General features: G+C 39.9%; 1 protein-coding gene across 1 annotated transcript; it reads right to left on the bottom strand.

Moving 5' to 3' along the window:
- Nucleotides 1-497: 497 nt before the first annotated feature.
- chia.1 (chitinase, acidic.1) lies at nt 498-7,208 on the bottom strand. Its single transcript, XM_063473249.1, has 9 exons — nt 6,988-7,208; nt 4,252-4,308; nt 3,997-4,162; nt 3,269-3,393; nt 2,997-3,120; nt 1,340-1,522; nt 1,051-1,167; nt 802-928; nt 498-706 (listed from the first exon to the last, which is right to left on the bottom strand). Exons 1-9 carry the CDS (start codon nt 7,206-7,208, stop codon nt 498-500), a joined length of 1,329 nt encoding a protein of 442 aa, XP_063329319.1.
- Between the last annotated feature and the right edge of the window lie 4,117 nt (nt 7,209-11,325).

The following is an 11,325-nucleotide window of genomic DNA, read 5'->3' as shown; positions in this document are numbered from 1 at the left end:
AATACATGAATGTTCTGTACATGCAAATTATGTGACTGTAAACGCATGAGGGGGCGTCATAATACCCTGGTGTTATAAAAGCAATCTAGAGTGTATTTTGGGCAGAGATGTACAACTGATGTTTTGCAGTTTACACCTCTCCACGCTGCGTGCATTCATTAAAATCAATTGTTTGACCGACCTCTTCTGGACCATCATTGTTTTACTCTCGTCCTCAATTTCGAACCCGTAACAGTTTGTATTCCCCCCCCCTAATAATAATAAACATCCTCAAAATGTTGAACATTTTGAACATTTGTTCAGCGATCTGAGACATTTAAGTGTGACAAACATACAAAAAAAAAAAAATAGAAATCAGGAAGTGAGCAATTTTTCACGCCACTGTATATTCTGTTCCTGCTAAAACCCAGGATGTTTTAGCATGAGCTGTGAAAAGATTTTACTGAAACTTAACCGATTGCCTTAAACATTTATTATGTAGTTTATGTTGCTGTGGCTCAGGGCCAGTTGCAGCACTTGCAGGAGTCCCAGTAGATGAGGCCAGGCTGGCAGCGGTGCAGGTAGGTGTTTCCCTGGAAGCACTGGAAGAAGGTGGTTTTGTCGGCTGGGTTTTCATATAAACCATCAGGACGGCCACGGCAGAAGTCAGCACTTGGGTCCCTAGTGGTGGTAGGGCGTGGCGTGGTGGTGGGCTTTGGCGTAAAGCCTGCACAATGAGACATAAAAAAAATAAAAGTTGTACACAGCAAGAGATTTTTTTAAATCAAATCTAAGTTAGTGAAGCTAATTTACAGTAATTACCCATCAACATTCTGAGGTGGTTGATAAGAGGATATGCGCCAGCTGAGCAGAAGGATCCGCTGAAGTCATCCATATCCAGAGTCCACACATGGGCGCCTCCCAAGTTGTTGGCAGTCATCCATTGAACCTACAGGACAGCAATATAAGGAAGCAAGAACTCTTATAATAATTACAGGTACAATTCAATAGAGCACAACAAAAATGAATAAAAAGCATAGCTTTTCTTGTTTTAGCACAGAAATTCTTTACCTTGGAAGAATAGCTGCGCTTGTCATCATAGCCCAACCAGGAACTCCCATAGGTGGCATATGGAACCTCTTGTTCAGAGATCCATCCAACACTAGCAGTATTAATGAAGTCACAGATCTGATAAGAAAGAAACATAGACCTACATCAGATAACAGTGAATTTGTGATAGTGATACTCTATAGCTGTATATAATTGCCCACAGATGTTAGTCATGGGTAATAATAGATATTTCGAGCAATAGATGACTTTTAGCATACACCAATCCGAGCTTTTTAAGAACCTTTTGTACCTCATAGAAGGCCCAGAATCCAGCAGTTTGAGTGTAGGGTCCAGGGTCTGCAGGGCCATTAGCTGGTGCTCCTAGGCCAGTAGCACCACTGCTAAGACGGTAGGTTCTTCCATAAGTAGGGAAACCTAGCAGCAGCTTTCCAGATGGTGCTCCCAGGGCTATCCAATAGAATACAGAGGAGTTCTACAACAAAGGAAAGGAAACTTCATTTCAACTGTAAATCTGTACCAAATTCTTCAGAATTTATTAGTTTATTTCTTTACCAGCTTTACCTGTTTCTCTGAATCTCCTTTGGAGATCAGTTAGACAGAGAAGCTGTAAGACATACAGATTTCTTTATATATATATTTGTCTTGATTCTGTCCACGAAACACCTTCGTAGCAGTTTCCACAAGCACTGCACCTGTACTTCCCCAGTCTCTTCCTTACCACCCTTACCACTCTTCTATGAACTCGGTTCTCCAACTTCCACAATTTAATCCTTGGCACTACCTTCACTTATTTCCTCTTCATCCCAAAGTCATCTTATAGAACGCTATCTAATTCTGCCTGGCTAAGGCAGATAGGACACCACTTTGCAGTGTCCTATCTCTTTCTGTAACTTCTGTATAAGATGCAGTCCACCTTTATACACCTTCCTCCACTCATATGCCACCTTATGTTCCTCCCTCCTCTTGTTATACATGTTCCCTACAGCCATTTACATCCTTTTCGCAAGACTGACTGCCATCTGTCCTTCTACATTTCTCTCCTTAACATCATACCTACCCAACACCTGCTCATCACCTTGTCCCCTTCACCTACATTTCAACTGAAGCTCCAATCGCCACTTTCTCCCCCCAGGGGGCATACTCCACCACTTCATCCAACTTGCTCCAGAATTCCTCTTTCCTTAATCATTAATCTAATCTAGTTCTAGTTCTAGTTGGACCTCAGTGCAGCAATCGGTAGCACCGACCACAATATTTTACTAAGAGATTAGAACATACATAAGGAACTGTGACACAGTAATTCAAATCATATCTATCTGAAAACAAACAAAACAAAAAAAAAACCCAAACAAACAAAAGGTTTTTAGTGGCCTAATCAAAGTCAGGCCTTAAATCCAAATGACCCACAAATGTGGCTGAATTACAACAATTCTTTAAAGAGTAGGCTGACCTGGGCCTCCAGGTGAAAGAGTTATTTCTAGTTACTGCAAATGCTTGAGTGCAGTTTTGGCTGCACAACCAGGTGTTAGGTTTAGAGAGCAATTACTTTTTTCAGGTAGGTTTGGATAGCTTTTTTCTCTGAATGAATGAAATCATCATTTTAAAACTACATCTTGTATTTACTCTGATTATCTTTGTATAATTATAATATTTGTTCTTATAATCCGAAACAGGTGACAAATATGGAAAAAAAAAACCACACAAAAAACATGTGGCCATTCAGTTGTGTATTACTGTGCTACTTTGTGTTTCTGTGAGACTGTCTAGCACTAGTACTACAAAATGTTGTTACTTTCCAATTTTTTCTCATCAGTATGAAAAATCCTTTTTTTAATTTGAAATGTAAAAATGAATATTTTTTTAACAGTTATTATGAAATCAGTATTCATCATTATTCATTCACATGAACACAGTGAAAGATGTCGATGTGTTGGTGTGTTTCTTACTATATTGTAATGAATTTGTGAACCAGGGTCCGCAGAGCTACTGTAAAGAGGGCTGTTGTGTCCAGTTACTGCCTCCCAGTGTCCATGGAAGTCATAGGTCATGATGTTGATGAAGTCAAAGTGTCTGTTGGGTTTTTATTGAACAGTAAATGTAAAATGGGGCTTTGTGTCATTTGAAATGAGTAATAGTGATATATCTATTTCAGTACAAGACATCTACTTTATGGATTGGTGTTACTTTGTTGAAAATATGCATACATGCTTAAACTTACGGTGCAATCTTGTTAACTTCATATGCTCTGTCAATGGTCTGACGGATTCCAGCAACACTGGCCGACAGCAGCAGCTGACTCCTCCCGCTGTCTTTTGCATCATCCTCAAAGGCTTTGGCCAGCTCCTATAGACACACCAAACTAAAGCAACTTAGATCCAGTTAGTTTCACCGGTCACACCCTGGCATCATTAACAACAGAGTTGAATCAAGAAATCACTTAAATAGAACCTGCCTGACAAAATGAAACACTTAGATACATTTTGCTGTAAATGCACATACTGTTTTTCCATATTTGTTTATATAAACAACATCAATTCAAATAAACCGTATCTAACCTTTTTGTTGTTTTTTTCAATGCAATTAGGTAAATCAGTAGCACAAACAGACCAAATACTGTAATATGATCGTGTATTGGTAGATTTTAATGTATCCGCACTGTGCTAGTCTACTGCATTAAAAGAAACAAGACATGCAGTATGGCCTGGGCCACATTTTATTTAATGTCTTTGTGAGGTTTACTATATGGTCCCTACATAAAGGTATATAGACTGTTCTATTTTAACAGGATTGGCTGACTTTTCTGGTAATAAAATTGCAATGCACTAGTTAATAACAGAAAACATAATAACATTTAAGAAGGATAAACATTACAATACAAAAATAATACACCATTATAATACATTAGTATTGTATTGAAAATTTAAGGGCAATGTGAGCTGTGTTTACCGTGACCAATAGAGTAAATTTCTCTTTGTCCCCCACTGGGCTGCCATTGTGTCCAGGATATTCCCAGTCCAGGTTTATCCCATCAAAATTATGGGTGTGAAGGAAACTTATAACAGAACTGATGAAGGCTGCACGACTCTCAGGTCTGGCAACCATAGCAATGAATCTGGTGCGGTGCAGGGAAAAAGAACCGTAATAAAGGAAGGTTTTTGAAATAGATACGAAAATATGAGAACTGGTGTAGATGGAACTCACGGGCTGACTCCATTGACCGTTCCTCCAACAGACAGCAGAGTCTTCAAAGCAGGGTTGCTGGTAATAGAGAGGCAGGGAAAAGACAGGACCTTAAATAATTCAAGAACACTTTATCCCCATTTATACTCCCGATGACTGTGTATTTCACAGCCATGGGTTGCCTGGAGAATTAATAATGGCTTATGCCATACAGTTAAATATATATAATATTCTTAGCTATAATTTTATTAAATGTTTTGCTGAACATTTTAATGAGATCTGAAAAAGGATTCTGCACATTACAGAATCCTGAACAATCCACCGAAAAGGGCAGAAGCAGGTTGGAAGCCCTGGCTGGTTGCAGTAGGACTGGGTGATAATTATAGAGGTTTTCTGATGTATTTAGATGGTACACCATGATAATGATAAATATTGTGGTGGCTCCATTTAGATAAAATTGAATGGGAATATCTGTTTTTTGCTCCATTCGGTGCAAATACCTGATAAATACAGATGCTGCTTTAACACACTGATGCACACATTCTGTCATATTGCCAGTATGTCCAGCTCAATTACTTGCTTTCTACATATAGATCCTACTGTAATCCAAGCTTTTTGTTGCGAACTTTTTCTCTGGCATCCTTTTGAATTCTTAGCACCACTTAATAGCTAACTCAGATTGTAACTTAACTTTTGCCATAATCAAAGTGCTGACCTCATACTGATGCAAATGAAAAGAAAATCTGTCAAAAAGTGGCACTGAGGCTTGATGTTTCTGGGTCGAGGGTTCTAATTTGTCGCCGGTATGACCTTTGCTTGATTTTCTTCATCCAAAATCATGTGTAGTTTAAGATCCTGGAAAGACTCCTTTGTTTATTATAAGTTATTTACTTTCATTCTAATTATTTCTAAATAATGAAAAAATGTTGGGATGGGATTAGAGATCACAGATACAGTCATGGTGAAAAAAAATGCACTTCTGTTTCTTCTAAGGTTTGACATATTAGGAAATAATAAAAAATCTTCTCTTAACAGGTGTTAAAATTGGATAAATACAACATGAGATTAACAACAACACATCACATATTACACCATATCATCATATAAAACACAAAAAATCTGAGCCAAAGTGCAGAAGTGATGTGTGAAAACTAGGTGCACCCCAGGATTTAATAGCTTGTAAAACTACTTTTAGCAATAACTGCATGATGTCATCAGTCTCTCACATTATTGTGGACTAATTTTGGCTCTTATTCACTATTTCTTTGCAACTTTGCATCAATGCGAGTGTTTACGCACAGCTTTCTTAACCTTTTGAATTCCAGGGCTATTCTGAGGCTCCTGCTTGAAGATGACATCCCCAAAAAGCGCTTTGAGCGCTCTGGGAGAGTAGAAAAGCACCACAGAAGAATTAGTACATTTACCTAAAATGAACTGATTAACTCTCACCAAAAAGAATCAAAATATGGACATTACCTGCAGAAAGATCAATGCTACTGAAGTGAAACAGAGCAATGTTACAGAGGTTTAATTAGATATATATCTAGTATTTTGCAATTTGGTACAAATGGTACCATCTATGAAAGTAGAAAGTTCTTAGGTATTAAATAGCAGTTGGTGGTGATCATAGAAACGGTTTGTGAGGTTTTACCTTAGATTGTAATGTTTCTGTGGATACCATACATGTCTACATTTAAACAACAGACCTGGTGGCACATCCCATGAAACCAAATGTTCCCTCTCTGCTCCCGGTACCAGGGGCATCAGGGTTCAACAGGTTAAGGTCCTGCACAAAACTGTAATCAGGTTGATGTCTAATCTTTGAAAAGCTGATGGAGCACCATTCAACCATTCTGTTGTAGACTTGCCTTCGTGCTTGTGCTTTGACCAAGCTTTAGCTAATCAACAGCCTCATAATTGACTGTATAATGTTATACAGTGGAGTTCATGGTTGACACAATGACCAGAATCTGTGGCTGCAAAACAAGCCCAGATTATCACCCCTCTACCTCATACCAACTGTCAAGCACGACTGTGCTTGGTCTTTGTACTAATACGCTAACATGCTTTTGTCAAACGTGGCGCCATGCATTTTGGCCAAACATTTGCAGTTTGGTCTTGTCTGTTCAGAGAACAATGATCAAGAAGTTGTGGTTTGTTCAGATGCTGTTTTGCTGAGCTAAGTCATGCTTCCCTTTTTGTTTTACAGAGAAGAGGCGTTCTTATTTCTCCCCACCCAACCAAACAACCATACTTTTGATTTTCGATTACTCACCTGCCTCCAACTCAGCCTATCTCTTCTGTAACATCAACCATCTGTATGTCCTTGCACTCATATTTGTCTGTTTGTCTTTTTCTAATATTGCTGTTATAAACTTTAACATTGTAACCAAAGAGTCTGAAATGTAGCTCTTGATGTTTTTGAAGTTTCTCTGAGCAATACCCTGGGGTGAATTGGTGGGACTTACACATCTAGACAGGATTTTTTTTAAATTACTTTATCACATTGATTGCTGGCAGTTTTTCACACACTGCTACTGAATTTTGGATTTATTTCTGTTAAAGAAAAAAAGACATTGTGAAAGGTCATGTTTTGTAGATTATCTCAGTTTGTCTTTACCTTATTTTAACACCTGATAAATACCAGGTTACATACATTGATTTAAAGTGGGTCTACTTTCTTTTTACTATGACTCTCGTAGTTGTCTAAACTAACATTGGTGCCCAGTCTGACTCTCTATGACTGAGTAAACTCACACATTCTTGAGGCTGTTGAGGCTGCTGTACAGCTGCTGATCATTCCACTCAACGGGGCTGATCTGGTTGAAGCTGTTAATGGTGGCCAGAGCGTAGATGACATGGGTGCACAGGAAGGGATCGATGTTGTCTGGAGTGAATTTGCCAGCACTTGGTCTGTACTGGGCCCAGTTGGTCATATGACACACCAACTTACTAGATGAAACTGAAGGAAGACACATTGAGTTTTTTCTGTAAGCATCAAGGTGATGAGATGACTCGATCACTAAATACAAATACTTACCATTATGTAGAATGAATAGAATGCCCAGAGCTGAGAAAGAGACGGAAAAAAAGTAAATCAGGTTACCTAGAAACTATAAAACTTAGAGACAACATAGAATACAGAAGATCATGTCACAAATTCCATCCATCCATTTTCTGCTGCCTGATCATGTCAAGATTGCAGTACAAGTAGCAGTACAAGCTGAGATGCCAGGACCTCTCCCTTCCCTGTCGCTTGCTCCAGCTCTATGTGGGAACACCGAGGCATTGTCAAGGGAGCTGACAGATTTAATCTCTCCAGCATACCCGGGGTCTGTCCTGAAGCTTAGATTCCTGGAACACCTCACCTAGGAGACACCAAATAGGCATCCTAATCAGACGCCTAAATAACTTCAATTTGCTCATTTTCATGTGGGGGACTAGGGACTCTACTCTGAGCCCCTCCTGAAGGGCCTCCAAGGTCCACACCCTATCTCCAAGGGTGAGGTCAGACACCCAATGGAGGAAGTCTATTTATATCGCATTTTTAACTCTTTCTTTGAGGCAGTTTTACTCACGGACAGAGTTGAGAATAGGAATGTAGCCTGACCAGTAAAATGAACAGCATCGCTTTCATGCCCATCTGCCTCTGCCTCACAACAAACATGAACCACTGCCAATGCCAGACCAATACGCGTCTCAATTTCCCACCTTGAGAAACTCATCCACCCCAGGGGCCCTGCCACCAAACCCCTCCCAAAATTATGTTATGGCTGGCCAGACCCAAACTAAACTTATCTTGTAATACTTTATCAGCTGCCTCCAGTCTAATAATAGGATACTGTTGGAATACTGCGCTCCGAGTCACACTCCTCAGTCTCTATGTTATTGTCCTGAGCAGGAAAATGAAGTCCTCAGCTAGGACACCGGGGTCATACTCTGAACTGTTCAGCACATAAAACAGTCAGGACCTGTTTCAGCCAAACCATATTTAACCTGTACCTCTCAAACTACTTACTTCTCCTTATGCTCTACTTCTGAATAAATAAACAAAGGACGACTATTGTATAAATGGATGAATAAATGAATGAATGAAAGAAGTATTTAATGAAATTTGGCATTTACCTATGAGGAGTTTCCCCATGTTGCTTTCAGGAGGTTCCACGGGTTTCCTTTCGTAAAAGTGAGCTTCCAAATGAGTGAATCAGTTTCATTCACTGGCACACAAGTAACAAAATCAGACATTAAGTGCTGTCACAGAAGCAATTTTTTGTTATTTAACCAGCTAAGATTCACTTGAGCAAAATTTTACAGACTGCGTTTTACAAACAGACAAAAGTTAGATTAAACTCTGATGCACTTGTCACAATTAAATATTAAAACATACATAATAAAAAACCTAATAACTAATTTATCTTTAATTTAGGCTTACATGTAGCTACTATAAAATGCACTACAAGCAACCAAACCATCCCAGACAAAAACAATGATGATCTCATTACCGTTCGACAAGAAGAACTGAAGCAGATTTGAGAGCTTGTTTGAGTTGGTCAGATTTATATCATCCTAATGACTAATAGAAGGTGTCAAAGTGCAGCTGATAAGAGCTCAGAGTGGTGGGAGTCTACTGGTGTGCCTAATAACCCCCCACCCCCACCCCCTTCTAGTAAGACCTGCCAAGCCCAGTTAAGAATTTGACCCAATTAGATAAGTAACTGATATCGCAATGATAACTGTAATCAGCTTTTACTATGTCACTGGAATTTACCAAACAAACCCTACAATAATAGATCGCTCTATTATTATAGAAGTACAGTGACTTGAGGCAACTTTTGTTTGAACTGAATTCAAAGCTATTAGCATTCATTCCCGGGTGAGCATGAATATCCACAGCAAAGACATGAGAGCTGTAGTTACACATCACAAATTAATTCAAAGTACAGGCTGGGCCATTTATATGGATACACCGTAATAAAATGGGAATGGTTGGTGATATTAAAGTCCTGTTTGTGGCACATTAGTATATGTGAGGGGGCAAACTCCTCAAGATGGGTGGTGACCATGGTGGCCATTTAGAAGTCGGCCATCTTGGATACAACTTTTGTTTTTTTCAATAGGAAGAGGGCCATGTGACACATCAAACTTATTGGTAATGTCACAAGAAAAACAATGGTGTGCTTGGTTTCAACGTAACTTTATTCTTTCATGAGTTATTTACAAGTTTCTCTTTGTTCACAGCCATTGACATGTCGAAGAGGTTAACACGTGAGGAGCGGATCGAAATTGTGTTGATATCTGGTGAACGCAGTAACCGGGTCATTGCAGCAGATTTCAATGCAAGACACCCTACGAGACCACCCATCTCCCATGCTACAGTTAGCAAACTGCTTGCTAAGTTTCGTGAAACTGGTTCAGTGTTGGATTTGCCAAAATGTGGACGCAAGAAAACTGTCACTAATGAAGAAACATCAGTGGCTATCCTAGCTTCATTCAGCAAGAGCCCACAGCGTAGCACTCGCTGCATGTCACTGGAGAGTGGCATTAGTCGAACATCCCTTCGGCGGATATTAGCTACTCACAAATGGCACCCTTACAAACTCCAGCTACTGCAGCATCTCAACGAGGATGACCCAGATCGGCGCACAGAATTTGCAGAATGGGCAAAACAAAAATTGGAACAGGATCCTCAGTTCACACAGAAGATTTTGTTCAGTGATGAGGCAAACTTTTATGTGAATGGTGAAGTTATAAAACAAAACCACTGCTATTGGTCTGACACTAACCCACATTGGATGGATCCCTCCAAGACTGTTGGAACAACAATAGTGATGGTTTGGTGTGGTATATGGGGTACAACGATAGTGGGTCCATTCTTCATCAATGGAAACCTCAAGGCCACTGGATATTTGAAATTGCTACATGATGATGTGTTTCCCTCTTTATGCACTGGAGCTGGCACATTCCCTGAGTTTTTCCAGCAAGATGGTGCACCACCACATTATGGGTGCCAGGTCCGAGCATTCCTAGATGAACAGTTTCCTGGAAAGTGGATTGGTCGTCGTGGGCCAGTTGTATAGCCCCCAAGGTCTCCCGATCTGACCCCCTTAGACTTTTATCTTTGGGGTCATCTGAAGGCAATTGTATATGGTGTGAAGATACGAGATGTGCAGCACCTGAAACTACGGATACTGGATGCCTGTGCTGGCATTTCTCCTGCGGTGTTGCTATCAGTGTGTGAAGAGTGGGAGAAGAGGGTTGCATTGACAATCCAACACAATGGGCAGCACATTGAACACATTTTATAAGTGGTCAGAAACTTGTAAATAACTCATGAAAGAATAAAGTTACGTTGAAACCAAGCACACCATTGTTTTTCTTGTGACATTACCAATAAGTTTGATGTGTCACATGGCCCTCTTCCTATTGAAAAAACAAAAGTTGTATCCAAGATGGCCGACTTCTAAATGGCCACCATGGTCACCACCCATCTTGAGGAGTTTGCCCCCTCACATATACTAATGTGCCACAAACAGGACTTTAATATCACCAACCATTCCCATGTTATTACGGTGTATCCATATAAATGGCCCACCCTGTATATCATCAGTGACAGGTAGATTATTATCAAACAACTCCACACATTCTTCCACCACAGAGTCAGTAATTAATCGTGAATGTTTCACATGAACAGAGTGCAGAGCGTCACAGATAAAGGAGAGATTAAATAAAAGATATTTATGATCACTAATAAAAATGTCCTCATGACAAACTGGTCCAATATCCAGACCGAGTGACAGAATCAGATCCAAGATGTGGTCACCGCTGTGTGTTGGCCCAGTCACATGTTGGGTAAAATTAAAAGAGTGTAACAGAGTAAGAAAATCAGAAGCAGCGTGGCATGAACTGTCATCAACATGGAAATCAAAATCCCCCAGCAGAAGGATTCTTTCCAGCTTAATGGTGGAGAATAGAAAGTCCCCCAACTCCACTAAGAAACCCCTAGCTAGTCCTCCTGGTGTAAAGACTAAGATCACATAGAAGGGATTAGTCCTATTAATCCTCATCATCTGAAACTCAAATGAGTTAAAAGAAGGG

The sequence above is a fragment of the Pelmatolapia mariae genome, linkage group LG5 (assembly GCF_036321145.2).
Source record: "Pelmatolapia mariae isolate MD_Pm_ZW linkage group LG5, Pm_UMD_F_2, whole genome shotgun sequence".
Classification (NCBI taxonomy): Eukaryota; Metazoa; Chordata; class Actinopteri; order Cichliformes; family Cichlidae; genus Pelmatolapia; species Pelmatolapia mariae.
Note: the sequence above shows the minus strand (reverse complement) of the source record. Positions and strands in the feature narration are given on the sequence as shown.